This window comes from Bombus vancouverensis, chromosome 7 (genome assembly GCF_051014615.1).
Source record: "Bombus vancouverensis nearcticus chromosome 7, iyBomVanc1_principal, whole genome shotgun sequence".
Classification (NCBI taxonomy): Eukaryota; Metazoa; Arthropoda; class Insecta; order Hymenoptera; family Apidae; genus Bombus; species Bombus vancouverensis.
The window spans coordinates 15,374,362-15,399,999 of NC_134917.1; the positions used below are offsets into that span (position 1 = coordinate 15,374,362).

Sequence of the window (25,638 nt, forward strand, 5' to 3'; positions counted from 1 at the left end):
CTCCGGAACATCGATATTGAAGTGCAAATTCCGTAAACCAAGGCTGAACGGAGCCATGCACATTTAACTTTGCACCTGCGACGATCATATAACGCGGCCAACCCCCATGTTTACAATGCACGTGTCGCATGGGCTGAGCCACAGCCACGAAGGCATTGTGACGCGCGCGATAACCGTAATAATCGAAGTGCTCGCGATCTACCGTTGCGGTCGAGCGAATTCGCGTGCCGCCTCGTGGTCCGATTTCCCAAAAATCCCCGCGAATTGACGCCCAAAACGATACACTTTCCGTCTATATCGTAATATCGATAAAAATCGTTATAAATAGCAATTCTTTCACACGCGGAACTATCTTTAAAATGCCATGAATATCATAACACAAATTTAGAAAGGACCAATATGTGCAAGTCAAAATTTATCCGTGTAAAGAATTCCTTATTTGGATTAATCGAAGTAAATGAAATTTCTATTTTGAAAGAATGGACAGGAAAATTGAGAGAAAATTCACTGAAACAGAACAGGAAATAATGTAGAATGTAACTTGTTTTCAAGCTTCGGATTTGACCTATCGTGTCGGTTTTAGGGCAGGGCTGAGTACGACCGCAACTCTAATAATAACGTTTGTTCCAGTTCTCGTGAAACACGTCGGTAAATCGTGACACGGAATAAAAATAATCTAAAACAGGCACAAAGAGCATCGATGGCAAGGTTGCACTCGCGATTTGTTATTTTTGTTACGTCGGTTTCCGTTTGTAGAGCGACAGGTTTCACGCGGCGATATACCGCGTCTACACTCGCTGAATCTTATCTGGGAATATGATAGACAGCTACGTATTTCATGAATAAAACACGGAAATATACCTACGAGCTGACAAGCCGCGGTAACCGTGCCGAACATGCCAGAGTGTAAAGCGGGTTTACGTGCGCGAAATAAGAAGAAACGGCTGACATTGGACTCGCCAATTTCCGAATTCGATGGCAAAACGCTTAAATATTTGACGAGACAACGATCCGTTCGATTTCGCGAAACAGTCGAATCTGTGTACAAGATTCCGCGAGAGATTTCATTTATAAAATGAATGAACGCGATTTCGGTTTACACGATACGAAACGTTTCGTGCAAACAACGACGATGTTCGGGAAATGTTTAGATAATCGTTCGAGACAGAAGTTTGAAGAAACGTATAGGAGATAAAGTTTGTCTGTATTAAAAAATTAATCGCAGTAAAGAGAGAAAATCAAATTAAATAGGAAATTAAATAGGAAATGATATTAATAAAGCGGAGTGAGAGTGAGAATCGGCGTTACTTTCAAACTCCATTTCTGCGCTCTTCAATGGGTATCGGTGCGTTACGCGGTTAATTTTACTAATTAATAAAGCCACTGTCACTCGGTCATTAAATTTAATTAATTGTGGTTACATCGCGTTGTGTTGCGGACCAGCGACAGGGCAAACGGAAAATTGTTTGATAAACGCACTCTTCTGGGCGGACGCATCATCGTACCGCGACCAGCCGCTTTTAATTAATTAATTTATGCCCTCATCGGTTGATAAGTTTAAAACGTTCATTTCGCACGATCCTCCCCTTTCAACCCTTACAGTTGCCGCGTGCAATTTCGCTTTTCATTAACCGTGATTTTAATCCGGCGTTACATCGCCGATCCCTCCATCAGATCCCAGTAGCTATGCCAGGACAGCACGAATTCGTCATCATCCGTTACGATAATAAAATTTTCACCTTCCATTAGTAGCAAGCGCGCTAACGCATTAATTAATGGCTAATTAATCAAGCGAGCGACGCGGCAAAATCCGTGATCCTTAATGCACAGTTATCCGACCATAAACACTGGGAAGGTGAGCGTTACATCGGTAACCAGCAGCCACCGTTTTCCATGGACAAAGTTTCGCGCCACAAGCTCTACTCTCCCTTTCCCCTTCGTCACTGTGTCTGCCTCTTGTTCAACCATCGAAGTACGAGGTAACGTTGAACACCGGTGGCAAGAGCGAGAGAAAGAAGGGACGGAAGACAAGGAGAAGTAGGATGCACGATGCAGCCCGAAACTAGAAAGCGGCTTTAGAATTTAATGCGTGAGAGGTTTCGGGTGCAAAGGTATTCGAACGTATCCCGCTGGGTTTTATCGCTGCTCACACACAACTTCACTGGGCGTTTACGCGAAAGACGAAAAGGAGATAGAAGGAGAAAGGAACGGTGTCGGAGAACGCTGGATAACAAAAAGAGAGAGAGAGACAGGCAGAGTTTGGAATAAGTATGCGGAGGACCGAAAGCCCCGGGTTTTCGCGTCGACGGCGCCCACGCCGGTATGAATATTTAAACGGATGTAAATTGCGAATTAACTATTGATAAAAACAAACCAGAGGGTCCGTGTTAAGCCTTCCTCGTAAATCACGAAAAGGGACGGATTCGGGGGCTGGTACGACAGCTGTGGCTTGGAATTTTACAGATCAACTTTTTCAACACCGGCGATGATCAAAATCGAGATTCTCCTGTGAACAGTGGTTTATTTTTGACCGTGAATCGCAATGGAAAGAGACGAGAGAAACGTGCAGCGGTTACTTTATAGCGGGTAATGAAAGTTTCATTCTGACTATGGTGTCTGCCAACTTCTCGCGAAGATGCGTCCATCAAATGTACTATCTTACACTGGATTATTCTCCGTATTCTGTCTATATATCTGGCTACGATAAATATTTTTGCAAATACTTTGCTTCCAACTTCGTCTCCTCTGATTCGAAAATTACTGAAGACAATTGCAGATTGGCAACTTGTGAATTAACTGAAACGAGGGTTAGTAGGAAGCAACACGAGAGCGGAATAATCGAAGAACTATTTAACCGAGGATTGTTCGAAAGACTTTTGGAACACGCTGGAGAATGCAGGGCAAAATCCTCCGATAAAAACTTTCGAGTCATGACCGAGACATCGTTCAGAAATAAAACGTCCCGTAGGAGTAATAGAGTCGGTCTGGAGGATCTACGATCGTCCACACAGAATCATCGTCGCTGAGAGTTACTCTAGTCGACGACAGTTGTTGCCTCTGCCCGCGAGTGAACGCATGCTGCTGGAATAAAGAAGCGACGAGGAAAGGCTGGAAGAACGGAGCGACAAGAACGCTCCGAAGGAGGAGGCGAAAAGAAGAAAAGTGTAGCAATGCGCAGAAACGCAAAAGAGGTGTTTAGAGATTGTAAAGATGAAACGATCCGATGAAATTGAAAGGCAAAAATAAGCTGCAGACCGAAAACGAAACGGAGCATGACGGAAAGAATGGCCGAAGTCGGAATTCTGAGTTAGCGTAAAGGGAAGCGCGGACAACGGGGGACGGTGAGGGAGAAGAACGGCTTGAGAGGCAAATAAAAACAAGACGAAAGGGATACGTGAAAGGATGTCAAGAAAAAAGAAAGCAGAATGTAAGGCGAAAAGTGATAAGGCAAGAAAAATAACATATACTCGCGTGGAATATGCAAGGACCGACGTGTTAGCAAAAGTGGGAAACGCAGATGCAGGTTCGAGAAAAGGCGCTAGTAGTCCGCAGACGAGAAGTCTACAATCGTGGAGGAGCAGAAACGAAATGGTAACGTGTGAGCAAGCGAGCGAGCGAGCAAGTGAGCAAAAGAGGACGAAGTAGAAGATTATAGGCACGTATTGGCGCATCGGCCCCCTGGGCTCACCCTCTTCCCTATAGCTTGCGTGGGGGTATAAATGTAATCCAGAAGCCAGACGTGACGTACATAGCTGGTAGAACGTTCGCCTTTCGTTCGTCCCTTCTTGCGTGCTCCCATGTCCAAACTCTTGCCGTAGATACACCGATATTGCTGGCCGCGCATGCACAATGTATCGATACATCTCTTCTGCGTATCCGATGGATGCACGATGGATTTGGGTTATGTCTATACGAGCATGCTGTTCCAAAACGAAGAGGATATAGCTTATTTCAATTTCTTCGGAAAATCCGGAACAAATCTTCGTTTACGAAGCAACGACGACGAAACGGCACGGCGAGAGGCGTCAGAGGTAGTAGCTGTGCTCGACCGGAGCCCTTAATTCTGGATGGAACCGAAAGCGAAGAGATTAAAGGCGTTGCCCGAAGGAAGGAGCGTGCGGTGGATCCAGCGATCAAAAGTAACGCTAGTACGGCTGGACCGGTCGATTGAGAATCACGAACACGTAGGCGCTTAACGAGGGTGCTCGTGCGAAGAGAGCGAAAGAAGCGACCGAAATGTACGCCGACAATATGACGCTCGGAGATATTTGGATTCGTGAACGAGCATCATCGGCGCCCCCTTTTTATTGTGTCGCTTATATACGACCTGCTTCCTCGTCTTCGATTCTCATCGTGACTCTGGGCACGCTGGAACAAAAGCAGCCTGATATTATGGACGAGAAACCTATGAACCCTCGAAGAATCCCCTTATTCCAATGAAAATATGATCTTTGGTAACAATCTACGACCTTTCTATATCTTTCTCCTATACCTTTTTCGAGCAAACCTAAACACACGCACGGTGCACCAGACAAAGCCATTCTATGGCCGTTCGAATCGAAACAGCGATTAATAGGACAATCGACGTTTATCACGCGACAGGTATATGTTGTTGCTTGCGCGGTATGTCGCGTATCAGTCAGCTCGTCGAGCCTGTAAAAGCAACGGGTTATGGAGTAATAATTCGACGTTGTACGTTGCAGCGCGACACCGGGACAAGACAAACACGGTTCACGGCTCGCCTGCACTTCCGTAAACTACAGATGATCCTCGGTCTCTCTTCTCTCTCTCTCTCTCTCTCTCTTTCTGTCCTTCCCTATCCATTCGACCTTTCTATTCCTCTATTTCATTGTTCCAAACATACACGTGGATTGAATTGAAAAAATTTCTCTTTCCAACTCTGAGAAACGATTTTCGAACGTTCTTGAACGTACGAAGCTTTTGACCCTGAAGAAAACCAAGGATTTAAAACGGGATTTGGAAACTTTCAGCTTGTATTTTGAATATTCTAGGATGGGATACACGTTACGTGGTGTGCAAATAGGTGCAGAGCGTGAGGATTTACGTCATATCCGCAGAAGGGAGCCGTAAGATCTTGCCAAATACACGTCGCCTCCTCCCCCCGTCTCTCTGAAACGTAGAAACGTCCAATATCGCGTCCCAAGAAAGCATCGGTATCTACCGTACCAGCGAGAAAATATGTCATTCCGGATACACGTTATATCCGAGAGTTCCGATAATGATCGCGCGCGTGATACGGCGCGGCAATTTGAATTTTAAATATGTCGACGATTTCGAGCGGCGCGTCTCGTGAAAATTTTTAACCGACTGAAAATTTATAAACTCGTCCGTGTTGACGTTGGAAATCAAGCGACAAACGACAAAGAGCACGAGCGCTACCGATATTCGATGCTATCGGATTTACAGCGTGGCAACATTATCAACGCGATCATTTATTAACGGATGGAAGCACCACTAACAACAACCGCCGACCAGGCCGACGCGACGCGGCGCGACGAGGACGAAGTAGGCGCGATATCGAATTTACAACAGGCGAATTCGCTGAATCGCGAAGAAATTCGGTCACCGATAATCGAAGGGCGCGTCGCAGCACGAGATATTGCACGCTCGACGATATTTCATCGATAGCCCCCCATCGATTGTGCACGTGCACGTCGCAATATTGTACCGTCAACGTTTAGCCCGATGTAGCATGAGTCGGTCGTAACCATTTTTATCCGGGCAAATACTCGCCGGCCGAACGCTCGAGTTGTCCGTTGCTGCACAACGTTCGGCATCGATCGATGAAAGTCTCCGGAGGATTTCGTCGTTACTTTCGACGAGGGGCCATACCCAGGAAATAGAGTAGCCTAATCGGTGGGTCGCTTTCCCGTGGAATTTTCTCGCTAGAAAACGGTCAGATGGGAGCGGAATATTGGCTTCCAGCCGTTCCTTATTTCCCGTCTTACGGCTCTATCTTGCGTAAAACAGTATTTCATGCGGATATGCAACTACACGTAATGATTCGTGCGAATAGTACGCGATGGTTTTCTAGTAACCGTCCGCCAGGCAATATTACGGATTATTACATATTTCATTCTTCTCGGAGCTTGTCTTTCTCTTTTGACTCTGAATTTTTGTAAGAATAAACTATTCCAACGCTATCAGCTTAAAACCATGTCAATGTTTCACACGGACAGAGAATCCAACCGGTTAGTCTAGTGTCTCTAATCAGCTCAACCTCTTGATCCGGACGCCGGCCTCGATAGCGCAGATTTACGCCGATAACTCGACACCCGGTGTATGATTTCCGCCGCGGGCCACAGCAGCCTAGGTAAGAAGGTAATACGTTGCAATATTAAGTAGAATTCCCAGCGGTATCCCAGCCGGAAAAGAGAGTCGGAAAGTAACGGCGAAAAGGGGTGAAAGAGGGGCGGCTCAGACCGTACGAGGGCAACATGTATGCCAGACATGTGCGACCCGCACGACTTATATCTGTTACGGGAGAGTATCTCCCAGCGTGAATCGCAGACATAACACCTTCGAAGAACGTAAGGTTATAAATATATAACTGACAGTGCACTTTTGGCGAGGTGAGTCGCGGGTAACGAGATCGAGGACGTGATATCGAGTTAGGTTTCTTTTCGAATGAAAAGAATCAAATCTTTTGTGTCCGAAACCAATAGAACGAAACACGTCGAATAATGGAACGTAAAGACGTTGATCGAATTTTCAGTTTGCTTTTCAATGGCCTTTCACGTGGATACATTTACATCCTTTTATCTAATCCGATGTAAGCCTAACGCTTACCAAGTGATACCTAGAACATACATCACGCTGACATAAACAACCAGTTAATACGATGAGTATTTCTACTGCATAATGTATCGCTGGAGGTGTTGTGATTAGGTGTCAGTCACGCTGCCTTCGTAAATGTATAAACGAACAGATATATGAAGATACAGCGCGAATATATACGAGAGAAACAGAGAGAGTGAGAACATGAAATTACGACATGTATGCTAAACATGTGCGACCCGTACGACTTATATCTGTTACACGTATGCATATCCTAACACGTAGAACACACACGTACGATTCATCTGGCTACTCGATTGTGTGCCGAACACAACACGTAACAAATACGAGCTTACTTTATCTGTAAGAAATTTACAATGCCTTTACGACAGCAACTACGAGCGATTGAATATTTGTCCGAGATATTTAACGCGATCTTTTACCTTTTCGTTTTACTCTCTCGATATATATAGGAACGCAAATGTTCAATTGAACGTAACACGTTTGTATCTTTTGCTATTGCCCGTGTAAACTCTAAACGGGCGATTTTATCGCTGGCGCTAAACGCGAACCACAGAAATTACTGTAAATCGCTCCATTCAGCGGCGCCGTCTTGAAAAATCCTTACCCACGGGATCAGCACGATGTAACGTAATCCCCATGGAAAACCAGGAAAGAATTTTTTTAAAAACCACCAACCTTCTGTCCACCTTTTACCTCGTCGTTCCACGCTCTTCGTCGTGTCTGATCCTGTTATTCCTCGCATATTATATAATTAATATTTTGAATTATGCACGGTGATAACAGAATAACCTGCTTGTCCGACAATGAGAACGAGTCTGGTTACCCTAACAAAATATAATATGAATTCAACGCAATAGTTAAACTGCTACTGTTTGCGCAAGTTCATGTTTTGCGAACACAGCCCTCTAAATATTATAATATCTTATAATTAAAATATGATATCTAAATATTTACTTTGAATATCTTGTACATCTTTGCATATTACGACACATTTTGTGTACATTTTTAAACATTTAAATATCTCGTAACACATTTTAGACATTTATGGAAAGTTCAAAAAGTGCAAAAATATGCCGACCGTAATATGCAGAAACGAATAAAATATTCAAAGCATAGCGAATGTTCGGTCGCTTTCTATATTTAATAGTGGCGATACAAATGCAGTGAGCTTTAACTTTTAAAGGCAGCGAATAAATAACGTAGCGGATAAACGAATAAACGGAGATGACGAGTAGTTGAGTGGAAAATTGAGGATACACGGTGCGTACCGATAACTAATTGCATACTCGTCGCGTGATAGTTTAATTGTGCAGTTAATTCGGTCGTTGAAGCGACCAACGCAACGGAGAAAGATACCGTTTCGTCGAGGTAGCATCGAAGATACGTGTTGTGTCACGTGTAAGGTGATAATTTGATCCCGCCTAAAGGTAAGAAATAGCGAGAAGCAGTTGGAGTGAATTCAGTTTCCCAGCTACAGACAAATTAACGGATCGTCGAGTTATTCCAGGTATGTGCGTGTGTACATGTATATCTAAAATAGAGGGCTGAAGAGGCGAGAATATTACGACGTTATCGTTCGTTACGCGCACGATACACCTACTAATGAAACACGATAATACGTACAAGCAGCGTACAAAATTATTGGTTCTGCGATCGAAATGATTAGAATTAGTCTCGAGCGGTGGGAAATTGGCAACGAAGAGCGAACCAATCGCTGAAAACCCATCAAACTAAATAATCGATGAAATACAAAGGAGTTACGAAAAGCAAATGTACAGGAACAAATTAAACTAGCTTACCGTGTTGTTATCGACAACGATCCACGCGTTTTTTCTACACGTGTCCGTCGTTGCATAAATTGCAATTTAACAAAAGAATAAAATTAATAGTGGAAAAAAGCGATGGACGACATTAAAAAGAGAAATTTGAAAATCCAGATGGAGATGGAACGATGGAGTTCAACTCGACGTAAATCTCGTTACAACACGCTGATGTAATAAACGAACTATTAAGCGCGTTACAATCCAATTAAAAGCTTCGCGGAATCATCCGTTCGGATTAATGTCGTCAGCCTCTCGTCGACGTTTTATGAATCAAGGTTAAGCCGCGAAGTGGTCGAATTGCAGAGAAAACGGAGCGGAGAACCATGCTGGTACGCGAAACATTAGCGGGACAGTTAACGTAGTCTAATTAACCGAGCTAATTATGTGCCAGGAGCGTAAGACGGCCGTACACTCGAAACCACGAACGAAAAGGGTCTGTAATGGCAGTTTGTAGCTGACGTTACGCGAAATGCAATTAACAGGTCTGATGTTGAACGAGCTAAATATCTAAATAAACAAACGGAGAATGCTGATAAATAAGAAACCAAAGACATAAACAAATAAATTGAGAATATACATATATACGAATAGACAAACGAAAGATGTAAATAAACGTTCACTGACTCTTCTCGAGTCAATAACAAAAACGATTTGTTCGTCTTTTCGAAGCACGTAATGTAGATTCGTATCGTTATAATTAACCCATCGTTGGATATCAGTATTCCAAGGGAGAAGTCAGCGGATCTTTTTTCAAACTCCCCAAATAGCTAATCAACATAATTGATGAACAGTCGGTCTTCCCTCGTAATGACGTCCTTGCGAACATGAACGCCGAAGCAGGAGAATCTTTGCTTAGCCTAATTAACACCTACCAAGCTCGAAACTCCAACTAATCTGACAGCGTTACGCTAAGGTGCTTGTTTTCGACGGAAGGTATAATGCATACGTATTGATGTTGGAAGATGTAGAAGCGATGTAGATTCCGGAAGTCGCGATGCGGCGTTCCAAGAGAAACAGGAAGAGAATAATATCGAGATCGAGATAGAGAGAACTGTACACAGCGCAATGTTTCCGACCTAATTTCGCGGCAATATTAACCATCGTAAACAGAAACTTATTCGAAGAAGAATCTCTATGTCCGAGTAATTTCCACTTCGTCTGAAAAAAGGAAGAGCTTGGAACGATATTTCGATCGTATATTCGCGGTGAACAAATCGGGAAGGGATTTAGAAAACTCATTTCCCAAAAAGGTTGATCTTTAATAATCGAGTTAATTACAAGACCCGAAAGGAGATCGTGCGATCAGCACTATCAGAAGCGTCCGATTATCTGACGTGAAATAACGAAACGCTTTCCGAACTCGTCACACACGAAGTGAACGGCACGTAGGAGTTACATTGATCCTATATAATTTCGTAATAATCCCCTCGTGTACATTTCAAGCCGTGGAAAGGAAACTCTATGGAAATCACGTATCCGCTGATCCTCGGCTAAGTTTATCTTAAATGAGTCCACCGGATAGTTATCGCGCGAGGCGCGGCCGCACGGATCAATTGCGGCCAGGGCAAATGGAAAACTCGTTCGGTAGCAGTTTGCTCAACGCGAATACCGCGAGATATCTGCGACGAGACACTCCCCTATCACGGCCAAAGAAATGACATTCCTGGCATGGATGGCCGCGAGAATATTGGACCAACGACAGGAAATAATTCGTGGCTTGTTAAAACGGAGATAATTACGTTGCCTCGTCGGTCGCCCTTGTTAAACTTCGAGTCTATTGAAAATTTCGCATTCAACGACCAAAGAGGCAAGAACCTTTAATCTTTAACCCACAGCTTTTACGACGATATTGCGTTACATCGTTGCTAATATCTAGACTGCCGATGTTTATGCTTCTATAGGAAATTTATAGGTGGAAAAATGTAAGTACATAGACTGCAACGTGATATTCAAAGGCATATAAAATACGTCTAACGTTTATTATACAAAATTTATTCTGTATAAACATCCGTAATCTGTTAATATCATTCGCTGTTAAAACATGTACAAAATTTCGTTGATGCTTGTCGTTTGTTTCGCTGATTGCGAACTGAGCGAGTAACATCCTGCAATGTAAATGTCGATTGATCGAACTAACCCAGAATTTTTGTTATGTCACGTGCCATATATATATATATATATCGTTTTTAATCACGCAGGTAACTATGTTAATTTTGTATTTCCCGCAAAAGAATGATAACACGACAGAATCTCATTATCCGGCATATCGCCGTTAAGAACAGTCTTAAGAAGAACGATGGTACAAGATTTCCCATGGAAAACCAGTTGCTTTATCATGGCAGTATCGTATCCGTTCAATTATGGAATTAACAACGTAAACGGCCAGCCCTTTCGGTCAGCTGCGTAATAAATATTCGCCGTTACAACGATAACGGGTCGAATGAATGCAACGGATATCGGTATTTATGCGATCCAGATATCAGTGGAACAATAACGGCCGCCACGGTATCGTACGCAAACGCGTGCGCGTAATTATTTTGGAATTAATGGGGATGCGCACTCATTGCTGAAATACTGTTACCGGGATCGACGGGAAAAAATGATAGAGAAAAAAAATATCCGTGGAACAACGCGCAGAAGGGGAAGGAAGGAGAAAATTTGTTCGCTTTTCTATCGAGAACGGTCTAATTGCCGCGCAAATTAAAAGAAGAAAAATCGATACGAAAACATGAGTTCAACTGATTTGCCGAAGCGATAACGTCGAAGCGAATGATACGTTCTTTCCTATCCATTTTTTTTTTCTTTTCATTTTCATTGATGAGCGCCGTAATTGAATGGCACGAGCGTACATACATTTGCTCGACGAATTCAATGGGTCATTCCTCGGAACAAAAAAGATATTCGTTAGGGAAGTTCTCCTATGGTTAACTTCAACGATTCTTGCCTATAAATAAGAAACAAATGTCTCGTGATAATAGGCGCTTCCTTCTACTATCTCCGAATAAAAAAGGAAAAATAAACGAAGCAAGAAGTAGACCATCCTGCAGGGGCAGTAAATAAAATTCGTCGCGGCTGAACAAGATAGCAAAAAAAGAAATTAAAGCGTCTCGAAACCGAATTTCGAAAACTTACGTACGTTTTCTACTTTTATCTCGGTAACGAGTGGTCCTTTCGTCCTTTTCCTCTCTATCTCTCTCTCTCTCTCTCTCTCTCTCTCTCTCTCTTTATCTTTTTCTTTCCTTTACCGCGACACACATATATCATACGAATAATACACAACAGCGTGATAAAAAAAAGCTGGAGAAAGGGGGAATGTCCTTGGCGGGATATTTGTGTGAGAACGAAAGGATGGCTCGGCTTAAGGAATGTCTACGCCGGTGGCAACAAGGGTCGAAGGACTCGACAAATATCATAAAATGTAAATGTCGCGAATTCATGCCCATGATCCCAAGCAGAACTTCTCAATTTTCCAATACGCCAAAGCCCTTTTATCCGGCTTACGGGCGTTCGCGGCCCGATTAGTTGCACGCTCGTTCATCTGCCATCTTCGCGGCCTGTTCCTCTGAGATTAAAATTTCTGATCTCGATGCTCGTATATTTTACATGGAACAACGGCCATAGATACGTTTAACTCTGTCGACTCGGCCCATCGATCGAACAAACTTTCGTCGGGATCAAATCGTTCTCCGCGCGCTACCACGCTAAAACTAGTCCGGAAAGGTCATCTATCCAACGGACGAAAACGTCCAAATTTTATTCATTCCATTTTGAGCGTTCCAATTAGGCAAACTTTTCACTCTGGGCGCTGCAGCCGTAAATGGAAAAGTCCTCTGATCGAACGAATATTTCGAACGAGAACGTTAACGATGCAGGTTTAAACAGTTTGCTCAAAACTATCTTAACGTCAGAAACTAGAACCGATTGTCTTCTCTACAACGGACATCCATGGAAAGTTTCCCAAGTAGTCGATTCAATTTTCCAATTCGTCTTATCCAATTCCAGGCAATGTTACTTGAATACTCGTCGGCAAAAGTTACACGTCGGCTGCTAGGACCCTAGGAGACGACTTTGTCGACGTAACCGAGAAAAACTGTTCTCGCGTCATCCTCGACTATTGCGTTATGGTTGTCTTGACATCGAAACTCACGACATCGCACGCATACGCCTATGTATGTAAGTATGTGCGTATATATGTACACGTATATGTAGTATACGTACACGTAGGAATAAGAACACACGATTCGCTCGCTTTACCGTAAGTGTTTGCACACGCGCTCACGCGTGTACATTGGATACACAGCAAGTTAAGCCGTATAAGATAGATGGCTCAGCCAGTGGCCCCCTCTGCCCTGAACGTTTCACTCGCACTTATGATATATGGCGACGCCGCTAAAAACTGGCAGATGTGTTGCAATCCCCTTCGTCGTACCATTCCAGCCAACGTTTCACGGGAATTGTCGACCTACCTTTCCCACCTTAGCAGCTGGATAAATCGACGCGAGGCGCGAACAATACTTGAGAAATTATGCTGCTCTGCCGACATATAGCGTCGTGACGCCGCACGACGACGAAAAACACTGTATTGCTTGTTCCTATGATGTATATCCCCTTGCGAGTTGTCGTTGACGATCGTTTTTACTAAAACTTATTTCTTGCGAGATTATCGTCAAAAAGATTATCGTTCGTCGCGACGAATTCCTCTTGAGTGTTGATGCTAATATAAAATAAAATTTTTGTTCGTTCGTCTCCCAATGTAATATTACGTAGAGAAATTGGTGAAATTTAACCTTTACACGAGGAATTCCGCTCAACAATTCGAAATAGCAGAGAAAAAATCGTCACGTGAAAATTAGATAGCGTCGTTCCGCGTTACCGTTGACCACTATCCTCAATTCTTAAATCTTTCAACCATCGGTTGAAAATTAATCACCCAAGATGGAATAGAATAGACGATATAATAAACGTCTTGGCGTCGCTGCAGCTGTCTATCCCCTTTCTATCTATTCTCTCCTCTTATTGTTTTAGCGGCTATTTAACAAAGTTAGACCAGATCTAACAATTAATCCATCTGGAAAAAAGTTGGAAACTTCCAAAATTCGTTGAAAGATGTCTCAAAATTGTGGAAGATATCCTATCCCTGTAGTTATGCGCACGGCAACGAGGTATAAAACTCGAATATTTCTTTTTTTCTCAACGTACAGCGTAGACCCGTGGGGCATCCTCCAACGGAAGAGACACTGAAAATGGAGTTTTCACTTAAATTAACTCTTCTCAAAGGGTGGAATCTACTCACAGCTGCACGAGCTACGTCCCTCGTGTACGTTGCAACATGAACCTGCAACGGACGTGATGTTCGAATTAGAGAAAAAAAGGAAGCGTAAGAGAAAAAGAGATGAGAAATACTGGTTCATTAACGTTCAGTCGGATCTATGATTTCTTGTTGACTTTATGTTATTTTCATCTGAAAGAGTCTTCTTTATAATAATCACTCACTATTCTAACTCGTATCATTTTTCCCAGATCAAAGCATCATCGAGACTCGAAAGGGTTGATAAACTTAATAAACTTTCCTCCTCCTTTTTCCAACTTTGATCAAAGAAATCTTAATACTGAATCATCGATCGATCGTCCGAGGAATACCGTTGGCAATCTGAAGGATGAATCACCTCGATTGTTAACTCAGTTCTATCTCTTCGTTGAGAAGATTTCGAGGAAAGTTTCATTCCAAAATCTGTGGAAAAGCCACGTGAATACCGGTAGATATTTCGAGCTGTGCTTTGATTGCAAGTGCCAATTAACGTTGGGATTCCGTCGACATAGTCGTTATCGTCGACGTCGTTTTACGCGTATACTCGCATGCCCGCTAATCACGCCGACTGCAGCTCTAACCACCACTCCCTGGAACCTTAATACGAAAATACATAGAAACGCATCGGGATATTTCTATAGATGACTTCTCTATACTTCGAGATGCGATCGTCTAAAACTTTCATAGATTTGTTAAATATTAGGAAAATCATTAGAACAGAAATAATTCTCTGACAATTAATCGTAAAAATTGAAATAAGGAAAGCCATCCTCATGAAAATATCCAACTTACGAAATGGAAAACGAAAATCAACAATCCATTATATTTGTTGCTGATTTTACTTTCTAAATTGATTTTCTCACAAAGTAAGTTTCCGTGGCTTTGCAAGCTGCCACCTTAAACGTGGCGAGGATGAGGATGAACCTGTTCGAGGACGAGAGGATTATACCATCCCGTAGCAGTGAGGATGTAGGACGAGCCTAGGGACCCTGCCGCCCGTCCTGCCTGGGGTTAACCAACATTTACATAGGCGCGAACGTAGACTGAATAACAATGCTTGAAACGGAGCTAAAACCAGTCGTGCAGTTCCACCGAGACGGCACGTTCGTCATCCTTCTGTTGAAGCATTTCCTTCTACAGGGTGTTCAGTTGTATCGAACTTGCATAGAAATTAGAACGGATAAATAGAATTTCGTTAATTGAAACTTGCGAATTTCGAAATTTCAAGAAATTGATCAACTACTTTCGATAATGTGATCAACAAATAAGTAATCTATATCTGACGTTTCGTTATCGTCATTGCACGTAAGAAACTGTAACAGCTGTCTGTTGAATAATACATGTAAATCAATAAGCATGCACCAAAAAAGGATGCAATAAAGTAACTCTCCTTTTGTTAATTGTTAACTCGATCTTTAAGGAAATGCAAAACTGCAGAAGAGAAACCGATTGAATATAGTTCTCATACTCGTATATCGAAAAATAGACATGCAAAAAATAACGTACTCTAAATTTGATTGATTGGACAGAATTCAAGAGATCGGACACTTGACAAAATATCGTGTCGAAAGCGAACAAGGAACTACAGCTTATCCCCAACATCGCATCCGTTCATATCTTGTGATATTTTTGAAACAACTCAATACCCTTGATACCAACTTAGCAGAAAATCAATAATTATAGAAAGATAGCATAGCCTATGTGACTAACGTTATAAATGAATTGACTTGAATTGATTTGATTCATAGTATACAATAAATAGATAAACGCAAGAAGTAACAAGAAAGAATATCACAATGAGAAGGTATAATAAGCGAATCGTATTAAAATCCTAAGTTTATTATATCACAACAGATTTTATTTTTCATATAATCAGAGACAGGTATTTATGATATACTATACAATATATTATTTTAAGATCAATGTTATTTTAAATTCACGCGCATCGTGTTCTTTACGACATCTTATTTACTATAGTTAAATGCAAAGAGTGTAACTGTCCTGTCCACTTATCAAGAGCGTTATAACGCGCCGCGCATACTGATTTTTTATCCAATTCGAGTACTTGGTTCACCTGTATACAATTTAATATACGATGAAGCAAATAAATAACTTTTAAATGATATAAATTATTTGTTGCATTACCTGGTCAATACGACCACGGATAGTACTATCCAAAATACAAGACACTAAGAGACTTTCAACCTCTGATACATCGATATTTAATTCTTTGCTTATAAAAGGGATGTAAATTCTAGTGTATGGTTTAATTAATTTGATTAAAACCTGCAAAATTACGTAAATACATGTTATGTTTAGATTTTCGAAATTCCTGATACATATAGAGTACATGTACTGCATATACCTGTGTGCGTATATTACGTAATAAATCTTCAATATGTTCTCTTATGAAAGGATCATCCATTATATTATTCCTGTTTTGTTTTAAAATTAATTCAAATTGATTAATATCATTATTTTGGTAACTGACTACTAAGTTTGTCATTGCCAAGATCTCTGGATCATTTTTGTATGGTTTTGCTTCCTGGGAGTCAAATGGATTGATACCAGATTTCATAAGCCTGTTTTTATATACATTCAAGCATTAACAGCAGAGTATATTAATATTACAATATGCTATTTCACCTGTTTAATTTTTTACTTACATATTTGCTAGAACTAAATATTTCAGACATGTAGTACGTCTTGGTGATCCGGATTCATCATAATTTTTGAAAGCTTCAAAGAAATCAGTGTGTGCTCTTTCAAATTCACCTTCTCTTAAATGCATTTTTCCTCCACATTCTTTTATAAATAAATAAAAAATTTTATTTTATGTTGTTAGATATATTTAAGTAATCCCATTTTCAATTTGAAGTATACTACCTCTAATGACACCCATTATTAATGGATGTGGTATAGCACTTTTAATATGTAAACTTTGTTCATATAAAGTCTTTAATTTCTTGTTATTCTTTTGTGCTGTATACATTTGTATTTCTAATGCATAGATTTCTAAAAGTTGAGTACCCTTCTTCAAATCATCCTCCCCATCATCGGTCTAATAAAATGGGATACATATGTATTGTACTAATAGTTCTCATTTAATAATATAATTAGAAAAATTCTACCTGGCAACTTTGATGAAGTTGTTTTAATATCTTTGCTAATTTGTTAAAATCTGATCGATCAAAGTATAGCTTTCCCAATTTTGTATTAGTTTTAAACCATAACCTATCATTTTTAGCATCCTTTAACGCATCTAAAGTAGTTTCATAAAAATCTTGTAATAATTCCATCTGTAAGATACAATAAGAAGCAAATATGTTTGAAATCTAAATTAGTTTATAATTTACATTAGTATATTACTCACATTCTTTGAGGTACTAATATAATCTAATATGGAATTTATTGATTTTTCTGAATGGTTTCTAGTAACTGCACTTTTAATGTAAGTTAATAATTGCTTATACCTTGCCATCATTTCCTTATAATTACCCTGAAAGAATCAAGCATCGTAGCAAATATAAGTATATCTTATAAATATATCACAAATCTGATGATGTACCAATTTAAAATTAATTTTTATCATTTGCTTCAAAGCCTTGAAACCCCATTCGCCCTTCTCTCCTCCCTCTAAATCCAAAACTTTTTGAAAACTTTGTAGAGCTGCTTTTGGATCATCCTCTTTTAAAGCTTTACTATTATAATATTGGTTTTCTAAATCAACATCAGGTTCTGAATTTGAGTCTTCAGAGTATTCCTAAAATTATTACAAAAACAATATCATTTTGAAATTGATTTTATTCTAAAACAATCGGTTATCATAGCTAAGCAAAGAAAACATAAAAAGTGTCATCTTGAAAGCATCAGCATAACCTAAGCAAATTTAGATTATGATATAACTTCAATGTCTTTATTGTTATTAAACAAAATCTAAGCAACATTATTTGCTATTATTTAAACATTACAAGATACTTCTGAACTATTTTTAAATTTCATATACGTCAAGATCAAAATTCTAACCTATTTCTTAACCAAAATTATTCTCAGTATATCAACATTTCCTTCCTAAGTACACAAATACTCACAAGACCATAATCTTCCTCTTCCTCGCACATAAAATCATCTTCACCGTCTGACATTTTACAAATATTTAAGAAATTTCAATTGTAAAAATAAAAAGTTCACGCAATCCTGTTGACAACTGCAAGCACGACCAAGTTTGTATTTTGAAATTCACATGTATGCACTGTGTTACACATGTGCTTTATGCAACTTCTATAAAGATACCAAGCTCTGACCACATCAATACTGTTCAATTATTCTAAATTATTTTTAACAAAACATATGCATAATTCTTTTGATAATTAAAGTTTCCCACTAACATGTTTGAAAATATTCAAATAATTTTCATTTAAATTTATTTATCTGCTTTTTAAGAATATGACGTTGACTAGTGACTTATCAGATTCTGACTGATTTCACTCCTAACTCCCACCTCAGGTCTATGTTTTCGTCAACGTAGTAGGTTATGTTTCTGATTACAAAATGGTTAATTCAAACGAATCATCAAATAAACCAATACTTTATGAATTGTTAGAATATTTTATTCGCGAGCAAGAGCCAGAATTAATAGTAAGTTTACACTGTTACTTGTTCAAAAGAAATCTAGAATGAGACACATTCTACATCATCTACAATTCTTACGCATTTATAATATAATATCTATTTCAGAAATGCAAAAATGATTCTGTAATATTGCCTACGACAGGGACAATAAAAAATGCACTTAGATATCTTAATAATAGATATTCTTTACCAGAAAGTATATCACAACAAATTAGCCTTACTCTACCATGGAAATTTGCAATTGGGGATCATGGACGTTTACTTGCTGTTTTACAAGAAAATGTCATAGAAATTCGAAAAGCAAAAGATGAATATTCTTCAGTTGTTGGGAAAGCTTCCGGTAAATTCATATGATTTCTTAAATCTGCCTAGGCTTCAAAAATTCATGTATGTTTCATTATTTTAGTACCAAAGGATGCTTTTCCACAATGGCGTAAACTAGTTTGGAGTCCAGATGGGACATTTTTAGTATTAGCATCTAGCAATGGTTATGCTTCCTTTTACAATGCCCTGGGGAACAATATTTTTAATATCAGTCCAAAAACAATATCCCAAAACCCTCATATTTTAGAAGCTGGTGATGCAATAACTTCTATGATATTTCTCAAACCAAGGACACAGCCTGACAAATGGTCTTATGAATTTATGTTAATCACATACAGCGGTTTACTCAAATCATATCACATTTCAACAACTAACGAATTTGAAGCAAATTATGAATTTTCTTTTGGCACTTTTTATAAAAATGGAATAAATGCTGTTGTTTATGATGAAAAACACAGCTTATTTTATGTTGCTGGAAATACCATATCACAGAAATTAATGGTAGTTAATGTACTTTTTTATACTTTTTATATATATCAATTTAGGAAGTACAACATCCTGAACTATATAAAACATTACAGTCAACAGCCTCAGACAGTGGATTAACATCTTGGCGACCCCTGAATGAATATCCATATTGCAAGTTGTCATTTACTTTTGATGATGAATCGAAAACTAAGTCAAGATTTTCCATATGGAACATTATCCCCATATTAAGCTTGCAACCAGAATCTATCATATTTAAAGTAAAAATCTCTCCAAATAATAGATTTTTAACATGTTTACATACAGATGGTTCAATATCTTTATGGAGATTACCAACTTTGTTGATGCAAAGAAAATGGAAATTATCAGAGCAACCAGACTTTAATATACCTAATCCTTTAGGACATGCAAAAACAAAAAAGTTTCCACCAGGTGTTACTGAATTCCATCCAATAGATATTGGCTGGTGGTCAGAAGAGGTAATGTTTATTATTTAAATGTACATACACATATATTTAAATACATGGTCATGTTAATTTTAATTTATTGATATTTTTAAAGGCAATTATAATTACAAGATGTTCTGGATCCACTTCTGTATGTTCTACAACCGACTTAAAGAATCTTTTAGGTTCAAGCCCTGAATTTTTAGCTGGACAACCACAAATACATGAACTTGGTTCAGATCGAGGTTTTTTATGTCTTGATTGTGAAACATACATAACAAGTAAAAAACGGAACAGAGAATCTAACACAGAAAGTCAAACATCAGGTTTGTGCTATAGTTCTTAATTAAAAAGTACATATTTTCTATACATATAATATAACATATTAATTCAATTTTTAAGAAGCCTCTTCAGAAAGTGAAGAAGAAAGTGATGAACTACAACCAGCTAGTATATTAAATTATACAACGAATTTAATGCAAAGTACCTTGTATTCTATCACTGACATTGAAAGATTTCAGCCTAAAAAGAAGAAGTCAAAAGTATTATTTAGAACATATAGAATCCTTGGACTTAAAAGTACTACACCCGAAGAACTTTATTCAAGAAAAATTGATATAGAGGTATGAGTATTTGTGAAATTCAAAATAGCTGAAACTAAAGTAACCAAAAGATTGTATTATAGGAATATGAAGAAGCATTGGCTTTAGCAAATACATATAATTTGGATACAGATTTGGTATATCAGACACAGTGGAGAAAATCTGAATTATCATTAAATGCTATTCAAGAACATTTGAGTAAAGTTACAAAAAGGTCTTGGGTCTTACATGAATGCATTACTCGAGTTCCAGATACTATCGAAGCAGCAAGAGAATTATTAAATTTTGGTTTAAAAGGTGCTAACCTGGAAACTTTAGTAGCAATTGGAACTTGTGACAATGGAAAATTTATAATAGATAATACTGATGAGGAGTGGAGTGAAATGGATGAAGCTAGTATAAGCTTAAGACAGATACAGAAAATAAATCAAGTGCTGAAAAAGATCGATATTAAACATTTATCTGACGCCCAAAAGGATTTAATTAAATATAGAAGGAAGCTTCTAGATCATCTAGATAAGTTACTTACATACGAAATTATTTTAAATTCCTCGTTAAAGTACGATAAAAACTTTTACGAAGAATTTCGACAGCTTTCAGCTGTTGAAAATGCAATTAAATTTGCGAAGGATGGAGATTGTCGGGGAGTTGAAATTATGTTCACTTACTATGGTGAATGTTTGTTACCTCATTGGTTAGCTATTATTAGTTTCTTTCCAGAGACTTTAAATCCATTGAAATATAAAAAACTTCTACCAGAATGCGACATTGATGGACAATTATTTCTGTTTGATCAGCGTGAATTACGACAAAAAGATTGGGCTGAGAAAGCTGAATTCAATGAGATAATTAACTTAGAAAGCGATGATAAATCACAATCACTTTATGAATATGATCCATCGTTAATTATATACAGAAACACATTACTTACACCAGAATTGTTACAAAAATGGTACGAGTCGCGAGCTTATCAGATCGAGAGGAATAGTTATATGATTGATAATGCTTTGCAATTAATAAAAATTGCGAAATTACATAATATTAGTGGATTAGACAATTTGTTGCTAGATTTGGAAACTTTAGACGATATCATTTACAAAATTTATATAGAAGACCTATCTTTAGATCAATTACAAAAATTATCTAATTTGGAAAAAATTAAATTGCTAATGAGCATGACTAGTGAAGAAAGTTTTGTTGATGATATAAAAAGTTTTCTATTATCATTTATAAAAAGAAGAAGTCAGTATCTGGGCGGAGAATTACAGAGGCATTTATTTAGTGACTACTTAGTGTCTACTAGTAAAGAAGACTTAAAGTTACCAGTTAAACTTTTTGAATACTTAAAACAATCTCAAGATGATGAGATTCTTCAAATGATAGAGAATATTGCGATTTTAGCGTTAGATTGTATATACGCTTGCAATGATCCTAATATGTACGAAAAAGCAACACGTATTGTAGATTCCATCGCCAAAGACCGTGAAATGAGAAGAATAAACACTCTACTAGAAGAGCTTGATAAAGAACTTGAATGTACAAAAATTTTAAATAAATATGGCGTTAAAACTACACTACATGTACTGCGAAAAAATAAGAGTAATCCTGATGCTGCAAAACAACTACTGATTCAAATGGCAAGGAGTTTAAACAAAAGGTGACTAGGCATTTTTTTATTTTTTTATATTCTTTTTATAAGAATGTTTTGTATTTCAAAATGTTCTCTATTTAATTTAAGAGTACCACCTCCAGATGAAAAACAATGGGCTCAATTATTAAATGAAATGTTAGAAATTCATGGTCTAATTTTTACATGTCTCGACATAGAAATTTGTTTTGAAATCTGTGTATCAGCACGTTTGGTATCAGGAGTTAAATCTAACATACAAAATTGCACTGCTTTAATTGAGACTAAGAAAAATGAACAGTCTTTATTGAAAGTGTCTTATGAAAAAACGGTGAATTTAATTTTAGATGCTAGTAAGGAGTATTTTAATAGCTCAAAATCCTTAACTGACTCTAATATGGAATTAGCTCGGTAAGTGTTTTTAGTTCTTGCACTGATTTCCTACTTTAACTTTTATAAATAATATAATTTCAGAGCTTGCCTTCATCTAATCATAGATGATAATGCACAGATAAAAGAAGAGTACGATCTCATTAACTCGCTTCAAATTTTGAATGAATTCTATATTGATATATTACCACTTCAAGTGCGATTAATGCAAGACAGACTACAGTTGATAAAGGACTGTTTAAATAAGAGGGTAGATGCTCATAAAAGTCGTCAGAGATTATTAACGTTAGCGAATTACTTACGAATAGAGAGGAATAATAGTAGAATGCGGGAAGGAAAGGTTTTGGAGTTAATTGCAAAAAAAGCACTTGAGGTAGAGTTATTTTAAAGCTAGTATTTAATATTTAATTGCAGATAATTGATCTATAATATAATATGATAGGTAAAGGACTTTAATGTTTGTGCTGCTACCTGTCAGCAATTAATGCAAAATAACTATATTCCTGCCTGGACAGTTGCTTTAGAATTAGGATTTTGTGGAGATTACGAAGATCTGAAAACTAGGCAAAAATGTTTATGGTTTGCAATAAACAATGGACCTAGCGATATGCTAAGCAAAGCACTAGATCAAATATATTTAATAGAAATACAAATGTTACATAAAAATTTGGAATTGTGGATACCTTCTGCTTTACTATCTGATGATTTCAATGATAGTGAAGACGCAGATAGTGAAGATGAATTTATAGATGCATTAACAACTGTAAGAAATTCATTAAAAAATACTACCTCTAACGAAAAACTATACTAAAATATTGTCAATTTACAGCCGCAAATAGAAACTAAAGAATTTGTCCCAAAAGTTTTGGAAGCTTCTACTGAAATAGTAAAAACTTCTGCAAATGTTATGAAAGATTCAGCATTTAGTTTAATAAAAAATATAAGCGACACAAATTTTTGGAAATCTAGATTAAAATTTAATTTCTCAAATAATCAGGATAATGACACAAGATATGAAAATCCTATAGAAGATGATGACATACAAAGTTTCCAATGTTTTTATGAAGATTTACATAAAAATTGTAAACTTAGTGAACTCGACACGAAATACGTAAATTATTCAATGCCAGATTTGCAAAATACGCAGCTCAAATGCTGTCGTGCTCTTTTGAGGATAACTATGTTGAATGAAACATTTTGTTATGGTTTGGAAGTGAGTGATATTAATCACTGTAAGTATTATGTATTCACCTAAACGGAAATGTATATAAGTTAAATACTGGATAAATGATAATTTCTTTTTTTATTTTAGTATTTTTAGAGTGTACGAAGTATACTATACAACAGGATTGGTTACTAGGCATGGCGTATTTATTTAGTGTACATAAGAAATACATAGAGGAAATACACAATGTTTTAATGGAACTGCCACAAACAATGCTATACATACAAACTTCAATGTATTATTATTGTTTGGAATTATACAAAACCACATATAAAGATTATTATTTTACAGATTTATATTCGTTTGATCCATTGAGTTTAATATTAAAAACGATGAGTACAGCTTACAAATGCAAAAAATCTGACATTTATAAACCATTTGAATATTGGCAAGCATGTTTATTTAAAAGCTGCGGAATAAATAAGACGGAATTTCTTGAGTTACATCACGACATTGAAACGAAAAACGACGATAAGATTGAAGATCATAAAAAGTTAGATGAATTTAATATTGTTCAAACACAAAGTTCAAGTGTATCTACTGGAAAATCAAAAGAAGAAGAAATTTCGACAGAAAATGCGCGACGTAACGAGAAAGATAAAATTAAGATGAGTTCATCTGAATCTAATGACAAAAATGATATAGAATGGACTGATAATTGGGGCAACTTTTCAGATGAAGATATAATAGAAAACGTAGGGAACAAAAAAGATATTTTAAATCAAGAACTATGTATAGAAAATAATACTTCTCTAATAAAAGATATAGGGGAATGTGCAACAGAAAAAGATCGCTTTGAAGTTTTTGAAAAAATATTTAGTAAAATAAGGAATGCTGATCATTTTTATGAGGCAAAGAAATTGTTATTACAATGGCCACAATTTAAAGATTCTCAATATACAAAAGTTAATAAACATCCAATTTTAAAAATGATGAAACTAGTTAATACCTTTATTATGGAAAAAGATAAAAACAAACATAGCAAACAAAGTTTTGAAGAATATAAAGAATTAATAGAAGCATTATCTTCAACAAATGTAAATTTCTTATTAAAATACAACTTATTAGATTATAACCAATTTATTAAATATAACTAATTATTTTTTTTTATTTGTATTAGGTACTCAAAGAATTTTTGAACACAGAAGAAATTCCTCTTGAGCACGCAATTTATATTAGGTTGGATATGGATAATTCAGAATTTCACGAAGAAGCAGTAAATATTCTTATGGAAAGACATAAAGTATGTACAAGCACGTACATCAACAAGTTCATGCCTTTATTTTACACATTTCTACTAATGTTATTTTATGTTTTAGGAATTAACATTGTCAGCACCGATACTAGAAATGTTATTTTTGAAAAATTTAACGGCATACTTCGATCCGAATCACGAAATATTTGATCGAATCATTGAACATGTCTTTGTGAATCGATCTCTAACAAATGTAAAGGAAAATGCAGAAATTCTTATACAAGAATTAAAAAAAGGAAAGCATATAGCGCATGCCTTATGCATAATTAGATTAATGGAAGATATACCACCATCTTTATCTACATTTAGTACTTGTTGCGAACTTCTAATGAGGAAATAAATACATATATTCATTCCTTCCTATGATTTTAACTTGCACGAGATAAAAGTTCAAAAGATGACTTATTTAAAATTTGTAATTAATATTTTTATTCGTGAAATGTAAAAGACTTTTTTAAAAGAGGTAAGAAAACAGTAACTAATAGCTTCTAGATTTGCATCTACGTCCTTAAAATTAATATGTACATACTATGAATATTTATTTTGTACAATGTGTTATTTGTAAGTATAAGCGTGATATGTATATTGAAATATAAATATTCAAAAAAGATGTTGATAGTTAATGTCTTATCCCTACCTTGTGTAATCATCTTTATAAATTAATATCTTGAAAAACTGCGACGTAGAACTCGACTTGA

The 25,638-nt window shown here is 37.3% G+C and overlaps 2 protein-coding genes across 3 annotated transcripts; one reads left to right on the plus strand and one right to left on the minus strand.

The window, feature by feature from the left end:
* Positions 1-15,789: 15,789 nt before the first annotated feature.
* Positions 15,790-18,183, minus strand: alien (COP9 signalosome complex subunit 2 alien). The gene is made up of 9 exons (XM_033334430.2): positions 18,045-18,183; positions 17,522-17,716; positions 17,327-17,452; positions 17,085-17,252; positions 16,840-17,014; positions 16,620-16,758; positions 16,319-16,535; positions 16,099-16,239; positions 15,790-16,027 (listed from the first exon to the last, which is right to left on the minus strand). Exons 1-9 carry the CDS (start codon positions 18,096-18,098, stop codon positions 15,908-15,910), a joined length of 1,335 nt encoding a protein of 444 aa, XP_033190321.1. The 5' UTR covers positions 18,099-18,183; the 3' UTR covers positions 15,790-15,907.
* A 277-nt stretch (positions 18,184-18,460) lies between these two features.
* Positions 18,461-25,542, plus strand: LOC117153132 (NBAS subunit of NRZ tethering complex). Of its 2 annotated transcripts, none has more exons than XM_033331071.2 (14): positions 18,461-18,591; positions 18,691-18,925; positions 18,992-19,410; positions 19,491-19,874; positions 19,957-20,167; positions 20,244-20,464; positions 20,527-22,100; positions 22,182-22,481; positions 22,545-22,833; positions 22,903-23,223; positions 23,290-23,692; positions 23,773-24,722; positions 24,806-24,928; positions 25,005-25,542. In XM_033331071.2, exons 1-14 carry the CDS (start codon positions 18,505-18,507, stop codon positions 25,278-25,280), a joined length of 5,793 nt encoding a protein of 1,930 aa, XP_033186962.2. In that variant the 5' UTR covers positions 18,461-18,504; the 3' UTR covers positions 25,281-25,542. The 2 variants fall into 2 exon arrangements, with proteins under 2 accessions (XP_033186962.2, XP_033195256.2); XM_033339365.2 differs by having other exon boundaries at positions 20,247-20,464.
* Positions 25,543-25,638: the final 96 nt, after the last annotated feature.

Bases quoted from the DNA above. Each gene is read 5' to 3' on its own strand.
- alien (XM_033334430.2), bottom strand. From the start codon at position 18,098: ATGTCAGACGGTGAAGATGATTTTATGTGCGAGGAAGAGGAAGATTAT. The intron at 16,759-16,839 runs GTAGTATACTTC...TATTTATAAAAG, and splicing joins AATAATGGGTGTCATTAGAG to AATGTGGAGGAAAAATGCAT. The intron at 16,536-16,619 runs GTAAGTAAAAAA...ATATAAAAACAG, and splicing joins TATTTAGTTCTAGCAAATAT to GCTTATGAAATCTGGTATCA.
- LOC117153132 (XM_033331071.2), top strand. From the start codon at position 18,505: ATGGTTAATTCAAACGAATCATCAAATAAACCAATACTTTATGAATTG. The intron at 22,482-22,544 runs GTAAGTGTTTTT...ATATAATTTCAG, and splicing joins TCTAATATGGAATTAGCTCG to AGCTTGCCTTCATCTAATCA. The intron at 23,693-23,772 runs GTAAGTATTATG...TTTTTATTTTAG, and splicing joins AGTGAGTGATATTAATCACT to TATTTTTAGAGTGTACGAAG.